The sequence below is a fragment of the Brachycentrus maculatus genome, unplaced genomic scaffold (assembly GCF_059751285.1).
Source record: "Brachycentrus maculatus isolate JH-2025_06_01 unplaced genomic scaffold, ASM5975128v1 h1tg000097l, whole genome shotgun sequence".
Taxonomy (NCBI): domain Eukaryota; kingdom Metazoa; phylum Arthropoda; class Insecta; order Trichoptera; family Brachycentridae; genus Brachycentrus; species Brachycentrus maculatus.
The window spans coordinates 324109-347343 of NW_028280851.1; the positions used below are offsets into that span (position 1 = coordinate 324109).

The following is a 23235-nucleotide window of genomic DNA, read 5'->3' on the forward strand; positions in this document are numbered from 1 at the left end:
AGGGGCGCAAGCCGAGCGGGGGCGCAGGGGCGGAGCAGTAAGGGGGCGCAGGGAGCATGCCCTTCCTGTGGAACTGCTTCGGGCTAGGAAGGAAGAGAAGGCCCCCCGTTAGATGTGCCACCTTGGAGCCACTAATTCCGGTAAGTGACATTTTTTTATACATAAAAAAGAGAAAAAAAAGGAATAAATTTTAATGCAGTCGAAAAAATCCTACTTTGAAAACAAAATAAATAAACATACATATAAAAGTAACGCATCGATTTATATTTTTTTTTAACATTTACAAGATATTTTTTTATATTTACCTGTTTTTATATTTTTATATTGAAATCTCAAAATTTAAGAAGAAGTTAATAAACATCCATATTTTATCATCGCATTAATTCCACCATAATATAATAGTGTTGAGCACCCTTAGAATGCGCTACACTTCCATAAAAACGATAAATGATTTATTTCTAGTCGAGACACCTATAATATTGATATACAGCATGGCGCAAAATTAATCACCCTATCGGAAGATGTTATTATTTTTGCAAATGACGTCGCACGTCAATCATATTTAACATTTATGAACTAAACAGCTGCAGGATATAAAACGGGTGCAAATTTGTTTAAACACTGGCGGTAGCCACTTGACAGATATCATATTTTCCACTTGAAAGAAAAAATATATAAAACAAATAAACATTTCCATTACTCAAAATCCGCCTCCGTAGTGTATTGGTCAGCATGCCCGGCTACCGTTCTGGAGGTCCCGGGTTCGAATCCCAGGGGGGTTTAATAAATATAAGTGATTTTTTCACTCTAATATTTATTCAATATTACACTGGACTGGTACCTGAAGTGGAGGGCTGATCACCTTTCCATCATGTGTAAACGATCGAGATAACACTGCGTTTATATGAAGCAGTGCCCTATGCACCATTGGGGTGCGGTAAGGGTTTTTATTATTTTTATTATTATTACTCAAAATCATTTAAAAAAAATTAGTAACAAAGTTAATAAAAAACCAAAATGGATGAATAATTTTGCACCACTCTAAATCTGTTTGTAAACTGCAGCTGTTTAGTTACGACGCCATTTGCAAAAATTATAATATCTTCCGGTAGGGTGATTAATTTTGCGCCACCCTACGGGTACGCATGGAAAATAATCCAGTTTTTATATAATAATTAATAAAATATACCTTTAATTAAGATGTTTGAATTAACGAGAATCCATTACAGTATTATGTATTGTATTAACCTCTATCAATTATGAAATAAGAACATTTTGAGTGTGTCCAAATACTTGTTCACAAAATCTGGATTATCTCCAATTACAGGAGTTATTTTCATATTATTTTTTGACATCTCATCAAAGATGAAGAAGAATATGGAAGTCTGGGCATTTACGGGGCTGACGACCGTCATAGGCTGGTTTAAGTGATCACTTTACACACGTGTAACATTCACCAATTCTACCCATTATTGACAACCACACTACTCAAATTCTTGGAAGTTCTATATATATGAACCAATTTAGAAACCTTGTTCTTGAATCACTAGAACTTCAATAGAACTTCACTGTCTCTAGTGAAGTTCTAGTGATTCAAGAACAAGGTTTCTAAATTGGTTCATATATATAGAACTTCCAAGAATTTGAGTAGTGTGGTTGTCAATAATGGGTAGAATTGGTGAATGTTACACGTGTGTAAAGTGATCACTTAAACCAGCCTATGACGGTCGTCAGCCCCGTAAATGCCCAGACTTCCATATTCTTCTTCATCTTTGATGAGATGTCAAAAAATAATATGAAATAAGAACGTTTTTGCATTATTCCGGCTAACTTGCTAAGAGTCTTTTGTTGTATTTTGTGATTACGATCATTTTTATGACAAACATTTACTCTTGAGTGTTTTCTTCTCGTTGTAAAATTTATTAGTTTCATCTATTTATGTAGTCTTTTATTACACCAAACAGAATCTCCCCTACATCTCACTTCATCCGAATCCATATTCAGTGAAACACACTTATTTTAATGAGCCAACAATTCTCCTAAATGGAATATAAAACAAGTAGTCAGTTTTTCAATTTCAACTCGAAGCAACCAATGAAGAAATCAAGTGCTGGAGTACCACATTATAAATAGACACTTGGTCGAAGATGCATCATCTTCATTGGCCCAGACTCTTTTTCTTAAGGTGTGGAAGGGTCGGTTAGCTTAAGATTTTTTTCTTCAAGAAATATTTTTATGAGTTGGATTGTACGTCGCGTGAGTGACAGATTTCTTGTAGATTGTGAGTTGCTTGACTGGCGAGATGATTGATTCATCTCGCCGGTTAACCAACTCAGTTACGTAAGTCTTTTGTTAAGATGTGGAGGGGTCGGTTAGCTCAAGTCTTCTTTCTTGAAAAATATGTTTCTGAGTTGAATTGTGCTTCACGTAAATGATATACCATACTTCTTGTAGGTTGTGAGTTCGTTAACTGGCGAGATTCATCAAAATATATATATATATATATATATATATATATATATATATATATATATATATATATATATATATATATATATATATATATATATATATATATATATATATATATATATATATATATATATATATATATATATATATATATATATATATATATATATATATATATATATATATATATATATATATATATATATATATATATATATATATATATATATATATATATATTTATATATTTTTTTAACTGGAGTGTCTCGTTTTTTTTTTTTTTTTACGGAGCATCAGTCTAATCTAACGTTAGAGTCAAATGACTACTACTACTACCATCACGCCGTTTCTCAGCAGAGGTAGGCAGAGAGGATGGAGCGCCACACTCTTCTGTTCTGAGATACGCTCCTAGCTTCATTCATATCAAGTCATACATGTCCTCCGATAACGTAGACTTTTGACACCACCAGATTTTAAGTTCTGATTGATCTGGTCACTTCGCATGTCCACACCACGTTAATAAAATGTCAAAAGAAACACCTTCAAATCAGAGAAAATTGTTATGTTTGTCAAATAGAAGTGATTATTATGTAGTTAGGTAGGTAGTTAGATAGAAGTGTTTATTAGGTAGTAGAAAAAAATGCACGGCTTCTGAATATTTATAAAATAATTTCGAATTTTAGTCGTTAAACATAAAACTTCCTTTCATTAATCGTGCATTACAAAAAAAAGAATTCAGTAAAGTAATTCATCTGAAATTTGTATTTTAATAAAGATCATGACACTGAATCAAAATACAAGTAGATAAAATAATACAATGCAAAGATGTAGAACTGTACTGGGATTAAATAAAACTCTGAATGGGATATGAATATTGATGAGGTCACTGAATATTTCATTAAGAGCTTTTTATGTTTTCATTTGTGCTATTCATTTCTTTGATTATAGCGGTTTTTAGTAGGCTCAGCCGCCGTTTTAATGAGCTGGTCCTTAAACTCCGGATCCTAAACGTACATTAATGTTTTTTTTTCCCCTAAGCACTCTCCACGTTTAACCTTTTTTAAAATATAATATCATCCTACCTTATCTTGAGCCACTTGTAAGTCGTAAGGGTACATCATCCTCTCCATTGGACTTTTACCATTGTTCTCCTGAAGTATTATCGTAAAAGTTTAATTATTTTTTTTGAATTTTATTTTTTTTGTACTTTTTATAGGCTATGGTTAAAATTTAACAGTGGTATCTCGGAATCTGTATTTGAGGTCCTGAGATCGATACCATTGTGTTTAAAATTAATGCAGAAAATTTAAAATATCGCAATAAATAATTTTGAGTGTTAACACGTTAAACGCCAACACTAAAATCTGTCAATTTTGAAATTCACAAAAAAATGGTAATATACGTATTTTAATAATATAATGTATTAACTTATAACCCTTGCAATGGTGCATAGGGCACTGTATCAAATTGACGTAGTGTTATCTTGATCATTACTTGCATGAAGGCAAGGTGATCACTCTTGCGCTTCAGGAACCAGCCCAGGGTAATATTAAATAAATATGTATTAATAATGTATTTGGTTTTACTTTTTTTTTTATTTGACGACGAGTTCCATAGATAAAGCATTTTGAATATGGCTCTTGATTGAGGTCACTGATGCACCCCGCGGGGCTGCGGTCCAACACAGGCGAAGTCACCGGTGCCCCCCATTGGCGTTTAACGTGTTAATCATTTATATTTCATTTCAAACCCTTATCCGCACCCCAATGATGCATAGGGCACTGCATCATATAAACGCGGTGTTATCTTGATCGTTAACACATGAAGGAAAGGTGATCAGCCCTTCGCTTCAGGTACCAGTCCAGGGTAATATGGAATAAATATTACAGTTAAAAAATTTATTTACATTAATAACAAAAAAACTTATATATCGTTATGGTTTTGGTGAATACACCAAAAAATACCCGGTTTTTAATTTAGATTGTTGCGGTATTTTATCGATCGAATTTTAATTTTTAATTAATGTTTTACTTAGTAAATACCACTTTAAAAAATAGTAGTATTTACTTAGTTAATACCACATATAAAACATTAATTAAAAATGGATAGATTTTACCATAAAGTGACTGCCGAATCCATTAATGAAATTATTGTATTTTCATTTTATTATACATACTTGTCTTTTTAAAGCTGTTTTTTCACCCTTATTAAAAAAAACACTTGATTCTTATAAATGGACTCCGTTAAACAAAATAATTGATTCAAAAAACCTCTATTCAAATAATACCACTGGATATTATTTAATACTGAAAATAAAATGCGAGCAATAAATTTCTGAATGATTTATCCATTTCAGTCTTATTCCCCGAAATAATTCATCACGCGTGAATTATTTTAAAATGCGGTGGAGGTTAAAATAAATTATTTTAAAATGCGGTGGAGGTTAAAATAAATTATTTTAAAATGCGGTGGAGGTTAAAATAAATTATTTTAAAATGCGGTGGAGGTTAAAATAAATTATTTTAAAATGCGGTGGAGGTTAAAATAAATTATTTTAAAATGCGGTGGAGGTTAAAATAAATTATTTTAAAATGCGGTGGAGGTTAAAATAAATTATTTTAAAATGCGGTGGAGGTTAAAATAAATTATTTTAAAATGCGGTGGAGGTTAAAATAAATTATTTTAAAATGCGGTGGAGGTTAAAATAAATTATTTTAAAATGCGGTGGAGGTTAAAATACTCGGGAAATTAGAAATTCACCCCATGAACTTCGTGTTTTCTTAACCATGTTGAATTTAAATTGAATAATTTGGTTTAACATTATAATAACTGTAGAGAGAGCGATTTATATCGTAAGCCATTTAAAACAATGTTATTTTGTTGAGTAATTTTTTTTTAATTAATGTTTTACTTAGTAAATACCACTATTTCTTAAAATCTGCTGTGACACGTGTTTCGATGCATTCCGCATCATTTTCAAACATTGTATACTAAGTAAAACATTTACAACATTTTGAGTGTGTCCAAATACTCGTTCACAAAATCTGGATTATCTCCAATTACAGGAGTTATTTTCATATTATTTTTTGACATCTCATCAAAGATGAAGAAGAATGTGGAAGTCTGGAAAAAAAGCTTGTTTACATCTCACCAATAGATGTCTCTAGTGAAGTTCTAGTGATTCAAGAACAAGGTTTCTAAAATGGTTCATATATATAGAACTTCCAAGAATTTGAGTAGTGTGGTTGTCAATAATGGGTAGAATTGGTGAATGTTACACGTGCGTAAAGTGGCCACTTAAACCAGCCGATGACGGTCGTCAGCCCCGTAAATGCCCAGACTTCCATATTCTTCTTCATCATTGATGAGATGTCAAAAAATAATAAGTAAAACGTTAATAAAAATGGATAGATTTTTACCACAAAGCGACTGCCGAATCAATTAATGAAATTAAATTTATTACGTTGGATTTTAAAATTCATATTACACTTTTTTTGTTTGTTTTTAAATTCTAAAATATATTATTAATTGATTTGGCCTTAACTTTGTGGGATAACACGAGGATTTAAATATTTAAAAAATTAAACACTTGCATAAAACCACTTTTCAGTTCATGAATGCACCCAGAACTACAGTTCTACAAACTACAGAATTAAGTGGCATTAAACAAGTGTTTTACTTTTATATTTAAATCATCATCTAACACAAGGTATGATGTATGTATGTATAACATCGTATTGAGCAAACATGATATATCTGCTGAAGTGGTTAATTTTAAGAATTGATAACAGATTTTATCATTAAGTGACATTTACCTTAACGATCAAGTATAGGCATACATTTTTCAAAGTGGAAAAGTCCAATTGGGGTTTGTTATGTACGTATAAAGTAAATCCCCCTATAACGATGAGATAGGTTCTGCGTTATCGGAGGGAACGTTATAAGAGGTAATTTTTCTATTTTGTTGAAAAATTACCTCTTATTATTCATGTACTTTTACATTTTAACCAACAGAAATGGCTGAAATGAAAAATTTATAATTACAATATAATTTAAAAACACTAACCCTCTATTACATTCCCTCCAATAACGCAGTACCTATCTCATCGTTATAGGGGGGTTTACTGTATATATATTTTGTATTTGTTTTTTGTTTTTATTTCTTACGCTTAACACCGGTATTGTAAAAATGATGAATGTAAACGTAACGTTATGTGTACCTGCATATGTTTGTATATATGGTGGAACTCTAAGACCATCATCGTTGAATTTTATGGCAATAAATGTAGCAACCTTCCATAAACACAAAAAGTCATCCTTATTCCCAAGGCTAAGTAAGAAATACACTGAAGTTCAGAAACCATCTTTGAATCATAAAAACTTTTTCTGAATATATTATATTACTTTTTAGCCAGTTGAATTATATTCCCCAGTGACAAGAATATTTTTGAGAGAATATTATTTTAGAAGTTTGGTATCACGTTCCAAGTTTTCGTGTATTTTCATGATTTTTTTGTATTATTTCATCAGAATTTTAAAGTGTTTAGTTTATTGCTCTTTTTAACAATAGTTATCATTTTTTACCTTGTCCGCAACGACCGCAACTGTTCTACTCAATTTGGCAATATTTTTTTCACGAACCGATAGTTTTTATCACAATACATATATAATATCACAAAGCACTCTTGATGCATTTTTTACGAATACGGCCTTATAAATTACCCATAAAACAAAAATAAAGCCTGCTTTTTGTGTATGAAAAAATAAGAAACCGAAGTTATTTAATTTTATAATATAATATAATAAAAATAAATGAAGACTTTTGTGAAATTCTTGATAAAAAATCTGGTTTAAAAATAATTTGTGAGTGAGTGAAAAATATTTTGAATAATTAGTTGTAGTACAATTGAATAGTCATTATTGAGACTCTCATCCAAAGTATTATTGATTTAGATGAAATAAATAAATAAACAAACCGCCATGTTTATATTTTAGCGGGTTGATTCCAGGTAGAAGGGAAAGGATGTGGAGGGCAAGAATAAAAAATAAATCACATTATTAAGACCAATTGAAAACAATATCTTTGTTTCCTATTATCGATGATTTAAATATAAAATAAAACAACTGTATAAGACCACTTTTTAAGTTTGTTTTTAATATAAACACGACTAGTTTCGAAACCTACAGATATTCTCATCAGCAGGTAAATTAAAAAAAGACAAATATTTGCGTTTTTTTATTTACAAAAATACTTCAATTTCGTACTATTTCAATGAACCTCAGTGGCTCATTATTAGAAATGGGTATCAAATTGTGGTAGAGTGGGTTCGAATCTAGAAAGTCTGACTCAAGAGTCCGCGTCACTAACCACGGGACCACAACCCGACACAATTGCAAACTGTTTTTATTTTCGCATATTAATGAAAATATCTGTAGTTATCGAAACTGGTCGTGTTTATATTAATAAACTCAAAATGTGGCCTATTTCGAAAAGTGTTTTATTACTCAATAGTGTTTTATTTCTTTATTTTTTACTCAATAGTGTTTTATTTTTATATTTAAATCGTCTTGTATTTATTTTGCAGCTTGGCTACATTCGCGATTCTAGTTTCTCATCTGTGTTCAACCTAGCTGCCCCACGGCGCCTTTAAAAACAGCTTTAATACCAATTATTAAATATATATTTTATATCTGTCTGTATGGATGAGTTAATATATTCCAGACACATTTCCTAAAGACGACCTCACTCACCCCATGAATGGAAGTGTTCGATGGAGCCGTGACGTACGTACGCTCGCGTGATAAGGGATATAAGAGGGCTCGAGTGGTGATCCTTGAGGAACTCCAGAGATGCCGTCCAGTAAATGGTTTATTTATGGCCACCAACAGGCCGAATGGAATCACTCAGATGAGATCCCACTTTGTATTATTGTAACATCTTATGATTATTATTCTTGCTTTCGCTGCTTCATCCTAACTCAAGTTAAGATATAGAAATTAACAACTGGAAATGAAGACATTTATTCCTTCCGTATTCAGTCTTTTCTACCTTCAGACAAGCTTTAGCAATATATATTTAAATTTAGGTTGTACTTGGTAAATACCTCTATCTCTATTGTAACACGTGTTTCGATGCATTCCGCATCATTTTCAAATACCATATATGAAGCTAAGTCTAAATTTTAGAGTTTTATCCTTGGGACGTTGAAGGATGAAGAAGAGTTAGGAGGTGTTTCTTATTTTTATTTATTAATTGATTGATTTAAAAAAAGGAACAACCCGTAGAGCTTCTATTATGGAGGCTATTCTGCAGGTAGGATAGTTAGGAAAGGGAAGGCATATGTGAAAAATAATACAATACAAACACCCAGACCAATTCAAAATGAATATTTCTTGAATTCGTTTCGCAACCCGCAACGCCAGTTTCGCAGTCGAGCGTCTACCCCCCTACGCCACGGATCATGCCGTGAATAAATGAATTCATATACCAAGATTTCCATATTCTTCTCTATTCATATTGAGATATCAATATAAATAGCTCCTAAGTAGAGGCAACCACAGATTTTGTGAACAAATATGTGGATATTCTCAAATTATACGCTTTTTTCCTTATTTCTCATAAAATTCGTAAAAAAATGTTTATTACAGTTTTCGTTCAATTAGATCTTTAATTACGTTATTTTTATTTGAATACTGAAAGATTTCTTTGATGTGGATAAATTTTTCTAAAAGTGAAAAGAATACTGAAATTTAAGAGATTTCCGTGGATATTAATTATATCCTTTGTAGAGGACAATCTTTGTAAAGGTTCGAGTGTAAAGCATTCTCCGGAACGCAATAAATAGACGCTATCACTCAGTAAATGTAGACAGGGTAATAATATAATACATCGTACAAAGGCAGAAAAAAATGCGTATTGTTTATTTGGTTTCCAAATAAATCCTGTCAAGAGCAAGCAGCGAGAAATTCGTATAAAGGTCGGTTCACACTACGCGAACGTTAACGTGACTTGACGGACAAGTAGCGTCATGTTGAGTTCGATATTCATTTCAAACCCTTATCCGCACCCCAATTATGCATAAGGCACTGCAGATTTAGAGTGGTGCAAAATTATTCATCCATTTTGGTTTTTTATTAACTTTGTTACTAAATTTAAAAAAAAGATTTTGAGTAATAATAATAAAAATACTAAAAACCCTTACCACACCCCAATGGTGCATAAGGCACTGCTTCATATAAACGCAGTGTTATCTCGACCGTTTACACATGAAGGAAAGGTGATCAGCCCTCCGCATCAGGTACCAGTCCAGGGTAATATGGAATAAATATCGAAATATCGGGAATCGAACCCGGGACCTCCAGAACGGTAGCCGAGTGTGCTGACCATTACACTACGGAGGCGGACATACACGGAATACGGCGGAATTATTAATATGTACATGAATTCGATATACATATTAATAATTAACTTAGATAAATCGCAGAGCCATTTTCGTTTTGCAAAATCTCGAGGCGCTCTAATTAAAATCGTGTGATAAAATTAATTATTTTTACTTAATTAATTAATTATATTTACATTTATAATCCACGTATAATATCTTATAAATTTTTAAGCCAATTTTTAAGCCAATCAGAAGAAAATTAAAAATATTGTCGTGCATATTTAACATAATCTGCCAAAACTCGTTAAGTTAGGAATAAAATGGAATAAAGGAATCAATACGTTTGCAAAACTCGACGATCGACAGTTCACTTTCTAAAATCTCTCAAAAAAGCTAAAAATTGGTTGAAGATTTAATATTCTACCGGTTGCCGCCATTGACTATAAAAACTTAATTTTTTAACATATCGTGGTTTGCAAGTGTTGTAACAACATATTTTCTTATTATATATCGTCTCATTGACATGTAAGGTATTGTTTTATATCTTTCACTATTTTTATTGAATGTATTTATTATTGAACAACTATATTGTCTCAATTCTCTTAAGTTGTATTCATGGAGTATTTTAATGTATGAAAATTACATGAAAAAATTGTAGAAAATATTATATGAATATATTTCCTCATATCGTCTCACAGACATATTAGGCATTGTTTTACAAATTCCACTATTTTTATTGAATTTATTTATTATTGAACATCAATTATATAATATAAATTCCATCTCAGTCAGAACTGACTTAGATGGAACTGCAATCTGCAGTGAATTATGTAACACACCCAATCAAGTTCTTTACAAATAAAAATATGTTGTTTTATTATAAGGTATTTATTCCGTTTGTAAATCATATAAGAAGTTAGTTTGTAAAAAATTATTCAGTTTTCAATTTAAATATGCTCCCGTCAATAAATTTCTAGATATCAGTTAACAAAGCATACTTGCCTAGTGATACTTGGGATTAAAAATCAAATTAAAATACAAATACGGATTTGATGAAAGGCTAAGTCAAAATATTATTGTTAAAAAACCTCAACTGTTCGTGACGCACCACCAAGTAACTCAAATTAAATGGCTGAATATTTTTATTTTTATTAAAACGATGTTGTTAGCAGTTTGTAGCTCAGAATTAAATTTTTATTCTCAACATCATAAATATTTAAAGCATTTACTTTGTGGTTAGTCATTTTTACTTATTTTTTTAACAAAAAAGTTAGTAATATTAGTAAATAGCCACTCACCGATCCCGGTGAGTGGTTATATACTAATATTACTAACATTTAATTTTTTATTATTATTTTTATATATGTTAGTTGCCTTTCCTTACCTATTATGTATAAGGATTTATAGCATATATAGTTTATATCTCTTTAAAATGAAGATGGATGTGTTCATAAATATATATATATATATATATATATATATATATATATATATATATATATATATATATATATATATATATATATATATATATATGTAATAAAATAACTAGGTACCTACCTATACATTTTATTAAGTACTTACAAAAAGTACCTACATAAAACAGTTCTACCACAGATGGCGCATGCCTCTTCCATACCTATGTATCTCTTCATACATACCCGCCGATTATTCTAAATCCTAACCTGATCACTTCAAGTATTTTAAATACTTGATCATACAAAGTTTTCATTCTTATATTTATCATACATACAAATTTATTTACTAATACATACAATTTTATTAAAAAAATGTATGTATGAGTAAATTCATGAATTTGGAAGAGGCGAAGATTGTTTGCAAAGACTGATAGTTACGGCGTTCTATTCTCTCTGCCTACTCCTGCGACCAAGTGGCGTAATGGTTGCTTAAATAGTTATAATCATGATCTTGATATTGCAATAATTATTGTATCAATTTTATTTTGAACACAATGGCATTTGAACTGAGATCAAGAACCCGTCGTGAGATGTCAAAATTCTTTTGTATTTCGACAACGATATCTATTTTTACATTAGACTTATAGATACCCATATAATTCAAGTTTACGCGGAACACATTGACTCCGTATTTATATCGAGTCGTCAAAATCGCTAGTCAAAATAAACGTTTCTATTCACTAGGCAATATACGCGATTTAACACTTTGACTGCCAAAATCCGATATATCGACATTCGGTACTCTGACGAGAAATACCGGATCCGTCGAATCAGACGTCATTATTTATAAAAGTATCAGATACATTTTGTACAGTAGGTTAGGGATTCCTTCAGGGTTGTGCAAAAAATACGATTCATTTTATGTTTTTTTTTATTTCTTCAATAAGTTATTATTCATCGATATTTAAAATTAGATGATCATTCATTTGTTATAATTAAGGCCCAGCATTCGTTAAGTCGCAACTAAATTTTCTCTATACCCAGATAAAATTTTGTTTAATTGATTTCTTCCTTAAAAACCGTATCTGAGTTATTGAAAGGTAAGGAGTTAAAAAAAAAAATATATATATATATATACACATATATATATATATATATATATATATATATATATATATATATATATATATATATATATATATATATATATATATATATATATATATATATATATATATGTAATAAAATAACTAGGTACCTACCTATACATTTTATTAAGTACTTACAAATAGTACCTACACAAAACAGTTCCAGCTCAGAATAAAACAAAAGACTTCCGATAATATTATTAACTGTCAGAATCAGATAGATAGATAGATAGATAGATATAAAAATTATTATAAAGATAAATTAAGAATAAACTTTAATTACAAAGCAACACATTGTTTATTTTATTATTATACACCCACTTTACATATTATTTACACTTAATTTTCAAAAGGAAAATATTACCACGTTATAAAACGACAATTTTGTTAATTGGAAATGGATTATGAAACATTAGATGTATTAAAACAATTACTACAATATGTTCGGAGTGAGAGAGAAAAATTAGAAGATGATCAAAGAAAACGATTAGAAGATAATCAAAGAAGACGTGGAAATCTAAGAACTAGTGATAAAATTAAAGATAAAAGTCCATGTAAGATTTGTGAAAATTTAAATAAGGGAACTCGATATCACTCTGAAGCAACGTGCTGGTTTAAAACAAAAGAGGATGATAAGATTAATAATAAAAATGAAGATTTACAAATTACACAGAAACAGTGCTTGAAGAATGAAAATAAAAATAATGTGGAAAAAATTTCTACAAAATATAAAATAAAATATACTCCAGAAAAGAAAAATTTCGAAGCAGATTGTATGAGCAGGAATCCAGTATTAGAATCGAAGGAAAATGCAAATGAACAATTAAAAGTTGTAAATTTGGTTAAATTAGAAGATATTTTAAAAGATCAGAATAAAAATGAAGACATTCAAATAACACAGAAACAGTGCTTGAAAAATGAAAATAAAAATAAAGTAGAAAAAACTTCTACGAAAGATAAAATAAAATATACTCCAGGAAAGAAGAATTTAGAAGTAGATTGTCTAAGCAGGAATCCAGTATTAAAATCGAATGAAAATGCAGATGAACAATTAAAAGTTGTAAATTTGGTTAAATTAGAAGATAATTTAAAAGATCAGAATAAAAATAAAGACATACAAATAACACAGAAACAGTGCTTGAAAAATGAAAATAAAAATAAAGTAGAAAAAACTTCTACGAAAGATAAAATAAAATATTCTCCAGGAAAGAAGAATTTAGAAGTAGATTGTCTAAGCAGGAGTCCAGTATTAAACTCGAATGAAAATGCAGATGAACAATTAAAAGTTGTAAATTTGGTTAAATTAGAAGATACTTTAAGAGATCTGAATAAAAATGAAGGAATTCAAAAGAAAAAAAACAAAAGGATTGAAAAAAACTGTGTCTACATTAAAAGGGTCAAGAAGAAAAATAAGAAAGAAAAAAAAAGAACGGAAAAAAGAAAGAAAAAAAAAGAAAGAAAAAAAGATGGAAAAAAGAAAGAAAGAAAAAAAAAATAAAAAATTTTCATATCACTAAACTTATACCAGTCCCTTCACTACAAGAAGATGATCCGGAGGACGAGTGAAAATTTTACTATGAATTTTCATCCCCAAGGGGGGAGATGTAATAAAATAACTAGGTACCTACCTATACATTTTATCCTACCTATACATTTTATTAAGTACTTACAAAAAGTACCTACATAAAACAGTTCTACCACAGATGGCGCATGCGTCGCTCAGAATAAAACAAAAGACTTCCGATAATATTATTAACTGTCAGAATCAGATAGATAGATAGATAGATAGATATAAAAATTATTATAAAGATAAATTAAGAATAAACTTTAATTACAAAGCAACACATTGTTTATTTTATTATTATACACCCACTTTACATATTATTTACACTTAATTTTCAAAAGGAAAATATTACCACGTTATATATATATATATATATATATATATATATATATATATATATATATATATATATATATATATATATATATATATGTATATATATATATATACATATATATATATATATATATATATATATATATATATATATATATATATATATATATATATATATATATATATATGTATATATATATATATATGTACATATATATATATATATTTATATATATATATATATATATATATATATATATATATATATAAATATATATATATATATATATATATATATATATATATATATATATATATATATATATATATATATATATATATATATATATATACATATATATATATATATATATTTATATATATATATATATATGTATAAATATATATATATATATATATATATATATATATATATATATATATATATATATATATATATATATATATATATATATATATATATATATATATATATATATATATATATATATATATATAAATAAAGTTATTAAAGAGTGTGAATCGTCCTTAATCCTTTTCTCTCTGCCTAACCAGTAACTTTTCTGACAGTATGAATGACGGGAGATCATTGTGATGGAAGAACAATTACTTAACATGATAAAATTAAGCCAAGATGATGTGGCATTCAACTGATACAAAACACCCAAATCATCAGGGTAAATGTATTGTTTGATGCACACACATGGTATATGAACATGATATGAGACGAATAATAAAATACACATAACATGTAAATGAAAAATAGCACTAATAAAATATAATGACAGGAAGTCGTATAGTAAAAGAACAATGGGTATCCTATGGACCTTTCATTTGTAGAAAATCGTGCGTAATCGTGCGATTTTATGAAAAATCATCAAGAAATTGGTCTTCTTTTTCTTAAGCCCTGATCTAAACCTAAGTGGTGGTACAGGTTTTTCACTTCGAGGAAGCCGTGTAGTGGTTAGTTAGTTAGTTAGTTATTTTATAACAGTCTCAATTATTTGCATAGAATGCTCCAAGGAGATGATTTTCCTAAAGTAGAAATACTCATATGATGATCTGACAAAAAGGGTTGATACGTACGTAACGAAGACCATATAAAAATTGATACAGGCGGTCGAATAATCTCGCAAAAATATGCGGTGTAAACTTGACCAAATCAATACGCTACAGGTACTTGTTACCATGGCGACTCCATATTTTATTCAGTGCCTTCCCATAAACGTCAAACTTACGTGTTGACACCTATCAGAAATTCAGAGAATATTATAAACCCACGTAGATGTTTTGAAAACTCTCGTATTTGAAATGAAAGTGTGTCATTTTACGTCAAGATGAATTATTTAAACCCCATGTGAATTTAGAAACTAGACTATACTTTAATTGAAAAAAATGTAGGCAGGTACTTACACATTTCCATGTTTGTAGAATTATTATCAATTGTTTTCTACTAAATTATTTTCAAATACAAAAAAAAAATAATGTGTTTATTGATTATCACAAAAGACATTTTTGGTCATACGTAGCAAAACATATACTTTTAGTTGAAATAAAATTGGGTGTTGTTTTTGTTTTTTTTTAACTAACAGAAAAGGAATGATATTTATGGTATGTAAGTATCTTTAAAAAAAAAATTAAGCAATTATTTAGAATAGTATCATGCATACTTCTGTGTAAATGGTATTATGTATGGTATGGTAAAAAAAAATATCATAAATTTTATCACGAAAAAAATACACTTTCAAAAACATCCAGTAACAACATTTAATACAGAAAATACATGTGTATTCGTGCAATTAAGAATTAGAGTGATTTACTCGAATTTGTTTTAAAATATATCTTGATAAAACTGTGTTTAGATATTCAGCAGAAAAATAAATTGCTTTGAGACTTGATAACTTTTATGGAATTGTATATATTACAGTTTTTTTTAGATATAAACTCGCTCATGTATTAACTTCAATAAAAACTCCGAATTAAATAAATAAACCACATCCTTATAAACTGAAACGAAGAATAATATTTGGGGCCTGTGATTAACGCGAAAGAAAATGTGTAAGCAGCTTTTTTCTTTTGTGGGTTTATGGTGCTTCTGAGGGAGGGAATAAGGGTTAAAAGATTGCAGAGCTTTTCTCGCAAGAGATGAGATGATACATTAGAAAGGGGGGAAGACATTAACGAGATCAAAAATAAGGAAAGGGAATTATATAATGGGAAGAAACACTTTTTTCTGTCATTCTTACTTACTCAAAACAAGGAAAAAACATTTTTGGCCATACTGTTTGCCATAAAATAGCTATATTTGCTTTTACTAAAAAGTGTTCATGTAGGGTTATTAACAACATTTTGAGTGTGTCCAAATACTTGTTCACAAAATCTGGATTATCTCCAATTACAGGAGTTATTTTCATATTATTTTTCTAATATAAGAGTTTCTGCTTAGTAAAAAGCTTCTTTACATCTCACCAATAGATGTCTCTAGTGAAGTTCTAGTGAATCAAGAACAAGGTTTCTAAATTGGTTCATATAAACAGAACATCCAAGAATTTGAGTAGTGTGGTTGTCAATAATGGGTAGAATTGGTGAATGTTACACGTGTGTAAAGTGATCACTTAAACCAGCATATGACGGTCATCAGCCCCGTAAATGCCCAGACTTCAATATTCTTCTTCATCTTTGATGAGATGTCAAAAAAGAATAGGTTATTAACATTTTAAGCAAATTGGTCAAACGCATATTGTTTTTTTTTAAAATAGATAACTATTTTTATTATAACATTGATTGGTTTTGATATAAGTTGTTCAGTGCCCTATGCACCATTGTGTGCGGATAAGGGTTAGCAGAATAAAATAAATACACACAAACATTTCGATTTTATACTATTTTTGTAGACCTGGGTATCAAAAGGTAGTTAGTTGTAAGGTAAAGTGGGAACCCAGAAACTCTGACCACAACCAGATTTAAAACTAAATTATTTCTTGATTGATTATTTGATTCAAATGATGATATTCTTGATGATATTCAGTTAATTTTATGCTATTTTTGTTTTTTAACGGTTTTAAAATTTTAAAATATTTTAAAGAATTTAAAAAATGTAATTATTGGCACCTTAGATATTGGCACTAGCATTAGAATTTCAAAATTTAAAAAAAAAACTTTATATCGCTCACTCCTTTCAAGAACGTCATAAATAAAAATCGTCAATTTTCAGTTGTGCATGTTTTCCGGAATGCCCAGAAAATGTACTATATCCCAGCAAAAGAGGAATATTTTTGACGTAATATTTACCTGCTATAGGGCAGAAAGTATTGTTTTTGCATTTTGAAGAAAAAGTTTTGTTTGATTTTTTTTTTAAAACTAAATATTTTTCAAATGGAGAAAAAACCTTCAGGTTTTACCTAAAGTGATCTGTTGCACAGTAAAAAGTTCAGTAAGTGGCTTGATATTTATTTTTAATACATTGTATTATATTTTCAAACTTTAAAAACGTTCTCCTGAAAAATCAAGTATTTTGATTTATGACGTTCTTGAAAGGAGTGAGCGATATGTCAAATGTTAAAATAATCTATTTTCATTTTTGATAAGGATAAAGGTAAAATTTTGACAGATTAAAGTAATAACAAAATGTTACTTTCTAAGGGAAAAAACCATTACCGATTATGTAAAGAAATAAATTTCATGATATTAATAATACATAATTCGGTGAAAATACAGAATTTCATTGAAAAAATCCTAAGATCGAAGACGACAGCAATTCCTTTGGGAATTAAGACTTACGTCTTAGTCCTGGTTTTACCTCTTTTTCAATATACGTTCCAAGTCTTAAATCCAACAAACTGAGGTATTGAAATACCGTTACTTCCTCCAGGATTTTTTATTCGGCTTACGTTGGACAGATACTTTTAGAAGATTTAGGGCAGGACTTATATACCTATCCTAAAATATCCATATATCCTGACCAGTCTACCGAAGTGGTGTCAGGATACGAATTAGTAATATATCGTACTTTGTTCTTTGCCGTAAGTATTTTTTTCCTTGTTTCATTGAAGATTGCCGGCATGCCACCTATATTTTACTGACATCACCTTTACGCATTTACTATATAATTTTATGAAAAAGATTTACATGCGATATAAGGTTAGGTAAAATGTACACAGCAGCAAATTTGGAAGAAAAAAATATGGGCATTAAGCATTATTTGTTAGAAAAAAATATATTGACAATAAGTACAAAACATTAAAAATGTTTTTTTTATTCAGGCTGTCATGGACAGGGATTTCATAAGAAAGTTATTTATGTAACAACGTAGAGTAAATACATTATTATATTTAATAATCTTGGGATTTTAAAACTATTTGCGGATCTGGGTTGTCAGGAAATTAAGGTGACAGAAAAAATACGTATCTAATGGAAAAAGGAAAGACAATGTATCTGTTTAAGCAGTTAAAACGTTAACGACTCCCAGGCGTTGTGTTTCACTTTGGGAGCATAAGATAAGAATCGCTCAAAAAAATTGTAAAAAAATATACATAATTGTCTTAAAGTTTTTATTTTGTATACTATCAAGTAATTATCACATTACTTTTAAAAGATTTTATCGCCTCAACATACGAGACGTTGACGTATATTTTATAAGTAACGTGTAAAATTATCAACCTTTTTATGATATTTTTTTCAGACCAAAAAAACATCCGGTTTGTTCGGCATGGTTGGTCTAGCGTGGATAAGCTTTGCTATTTTCGCCAAATCTCATTGTTTGGTTAGTTTTCGACAATAATGTAACGCTGGAACAAAAACAACAGCTTTTTATGCGGATTTAGGAGATCTGTAGATAATATTATGTAAAATATAATACATTTTTTAGATGTTTATTGTATAGTATGTAGTAGACAGCAGGAAGTGTTGGGATATTTTATAGAGCGTTAGTGTTAAAATTTATTGGGAAAATATTCAATTTATGCTGATAAAATCGCGCACGTTGAATATAATGTTTCTATGTTATCTTCTTCGTGGAATAATTATGATATGTTTATTATTCTCTTTAATTTATAAAGAGTAACAATCAAAACATTACGATGTGAAACTTCCTTTGAGAGTTTGAATAATAAATGATAATATTTGTTACATTTTTTTTGTTTCTCGAAATCAACATATAATTGTTGATTAATTATTATTAAACCATATCCGCTCCGTATGTGAAGCATATGGAGTCCACAAACAGCCTCCAGGCTTTTCTGTAGGCTGCCAGCTCCCTTGCATCCTCCCTATCAGATCCGCGTCCCGAAGTACTGACGAGAATTGCCGACGAATTGTCAGCAGTGGCCGTCCTGGGCGGCGCGAATCTGATACCTTGTAAAGAGGCAAGCTTGATTAAGGCTCTCGGGAGGCATGCGGAGCACATGGCCAAGCCAATTGAATCGTCTTTTCTTAACGATAGTTGTGACCAAGATTTGCTGCGTCCTACGCCTTATCTCTTTATTCCTCACAAAGTCAAACCACCGCACGCCTAGTAGACACCTATTCTCAAAGCTAAGTACACGGCTGCTCTGGGCCGTTGTGAGGTGCCATGTTTCACAGTCGTGTAAGAGAATAGTCATCGGATCTATACTTGGTCTTCACCGAGTATAGATCCGATCTTCAGACAGCCTTCATAAATTAGTGATAATATTAATTATTTTTAAAATTTTTGCGAAATATACGAGATCAGCACCGTCGAGCCACTGTTTAGAGCTGCCCAAGACAGGAACAATTACTCTCAATTGATTTAAGTTAATTTCTGAAGTTAATTTTTATACGAATATATTCATGACGATATGGTTTTTTTAATGAACAAATTAGTGTTGATAAACACTTTAAAGGATTATTTAATAGCCGTATATTAATTCAGCAGACTATAAACAATGAATTAACCTTAAAAGCACGATTTCTAAATCTAGATTGTATTACATTCATTTAAAAAAATGGGCATAAAATTCCTAAATTGTACCCAATTATTCAACATGTTCAAGAATGGTTCGCGTCCTGTATAGTAGGGTACACAATGTTCTGTTTTACGATAACCCACTCTCTTTAAAACGTTAATTAAAGTAGAATAATTACATAATAAACTATGTGCACAGAAATAAATGGCACATGATTTGGACATTTAGACAGTCCATTTCGCAGACGGAAAGCTAAGCAGGATTTCCGCCGTTGAAACAATTCGCGATCATTTAGTGTTCGTATACGGACCATTTCAGCACTCTTACCCTACAAATGTACATATTGCTACAGGGTGGCGCAAAATTAATTACCCTATTGGAAGATGTTATAATTTTTGCAAATTGTGACGTACGTCAATCATATTTGACATTTGTAAATTAGAAAGCTGCAGTATACAATCAGATTAAAGGTGGTGCAAAATTAATCATCAGATTTTGTTTTAAAATATATTTTTTAATTAAATAAAAAAAATGTGCCATGGAAATCTTTATTTGGATGTTTACAATTTTTCTATTAAGTGGAAAAGATGATATTCGTCAAGTGGCTGCAGCCAGTATCAACATACACATTTGTGCCCGTTTTATCATTTTGATTGTATCCTGCAGCAGCTGTTAAGTTGATAAATGTCAAATATGATTAACGTACGACGTCATTTGCAAAAATTATAACATCTTCGGATAAGGTGATTAGTTTTACGTCACCCTGTATATATAATACCAGTTGGCTTAGTTGGTGTATCTAGCTCCTAAATGAAAAGATTACAATGCTATTGTAACGATATCAACTGAATAATGGGAAGGTACTCATTACATAATACAATACGCAGTCAGGATCGCCTAGAGAACTATAATTGCCTTGAGAACTATAATTCTAGTGTTCTAAATTGTTTTGGCAAATGAAAACTTTGTTCGGATTCCAGAGATTGAAACTAAAGTCAAAGAGACGGGAGTTCTCGTTCAAGAATACTTAGAAGGAAATCCGTATTCGTGTTTTCAGGGAGTACGTACAAGTTTCTTACATGTCTACACGTGAAAATCTATGTTGGGTATTAATCTATGGCGTAATCATTGTGATTAATCATGAAGAATCACATGAATGTTCTCCCTCTAAAAGCACTTATTTAGTCATATAGTATATCTCTTATAAAAAATAATCATTTATTGAATGGTACCTACATGTACTCAAAACATATTTTTTTCTTTTCATTTAATTTCATCCATTGGTTAAAAAATACATACGAACTCATGTTCGATCAGTGATCATTCAAAAATGATCATTCATCATATTGTGGGTGTACTGGCAAAAAACGTTAACGCGAAAATATGCAATTTTGACTTATTGATGCATATTATAAAGTTTTCAATGTTCTATAAACTGGCAAAATACACTAAGTAGTTTGAAATGTCACATATATTATATGCGGTTTTGAAAGTAAACTCAACTTTAAGTTAATTTAGGAAAAAAAGTCTGGAATGTAGGGGGTAAAATTGAAAGTGAACTACAATACTTTCCTAATATGGGCGATTGAATTCAATAACTTGGTTCTTTTATTCGTTCATTTAAAGCGTATCGTGCTAATCAAAGAGCTAATTTCGTTGCGTATTACGCATTTCTAGCTGCTAATATATTTGACTTAAAAATCTCAAGCTGGAAAGAAATACGTACCATAAAGCCGCTTGTGCACTACACGGAAAAATAAAAGCGACTACGACAGTTTAGTGATTGAAATTCCGGGTAGTGGACAAGCGCCCTAAGGGCGCTAAGGGCGCTAAGGGCGCTTGTCCACTACCCGGAATTTTACCATCCGGCAGTCCGGTTTTAAAAAATTAAAGCGACTACGACAGTTTAGCTTGATCGAATTTACGCGCAACGAACAAATAAACATATGCAGCGATCCGAAGAAAGATGGACAAAAGCACAAGCCGATCCAAGCCAATCATCGTTTTAAAACGCTAACTGACGTGCCGGATGGTAAACTTACGTGTAATTACAAACCGTGTAGTGTACAAACGCCCTAACAGTTACCTTTCGGACCTTCGGCTTAAACGGACACCCCTCCCTCTATTAGTCCGTTATATCGAGGTTTTGCTCTAAGTTTAAGTCATAATAATGTGTTTTCAACCCATGATTTGAAAATTGTTTGAAATTTTGTTTTAAAACAATCGCGTATTCCGATTTCCTGTAAGAGCCGCAAGACTCACAACATGCTTAAATATACATGAATACATATTTTCTCTTTCTTATTTATAAATATTATTTGGAATAAATAATTAATCTTAAATGTCACAGCGACCTCTTCTGCCTCTCCAGATCTCCAGAAATTTATATTAGACTGTCGTTTTGAAATAAGAAAATTAATGATCTTTGTCAAAGAAGATTGATTTGAGGCACCTTTTTACCATTTTACCGAAGTGACATATTATTCATCTTCATCAGTCGGTTCTGAATACCAGTTGCTAAGACTTAGAATTACAAATGCTTCATTTAATTCTACATAAATAAAAATGTTAATGTTCGTTTGTTCGAAATCTTAAATCTTCTAAATTGATTAATCGATTGCATTAAAATTACAGGTAAAAACACCTGTGATAGGTGTTTCAACCTGTTACAGTAAAAAAATAATATTAAAAATAAGTCCTACAATTGGAGATAATCCAGATTTGTGAACAAGTATTTGAACACACTCAAAATGTTGCAAATACATTTTTTAAAATGTAGATTTACCACAATTGCAGCGCCATCTGTTTTAGTAGCATAATATTAACGCATGTAAACCAGATCATGGCAGAAAGCATGTTTCTTATTATTTCATTGTTTTTTTTAAAATATTTTCATTGCTTCAAATGCATTGTGAAATGAAACTAATATATTTTTTAAAATAAATGTAAAAATTGAGAAACTTTATTTTT

At 30.0% G+C, this 23235-nt stretch overlaps 1 protein-coding gene across 4 annotated transcripts in view; it reads left to right on the forward strand.

Moving 5' to 3' along the window:
* Positions 1 to 23235, forward strand: part of by (focal adhesion protein tensin) — a 352917-nt gene continuing 329682 nt past the window's right edge. For 3 of the 4 annotated variants that reach the window (XM_088258483.1, XM_088258484.1, XM_088258487.1), the window contains exon 1: positions 42 to 140. In XM_088258483.1, coding sequence (XP_088114609.1) covers positions 57 to 140 — 84 coding nt within the window. In that variant the 5' untranslated portion in view covers positions 42 to 56. Of the gene's footprint in view, positions 141 to 23235 lie in introns of all 4 variants that reach the window. The other variant, XM_088258488.1, reaches the window with a different exon arrangement.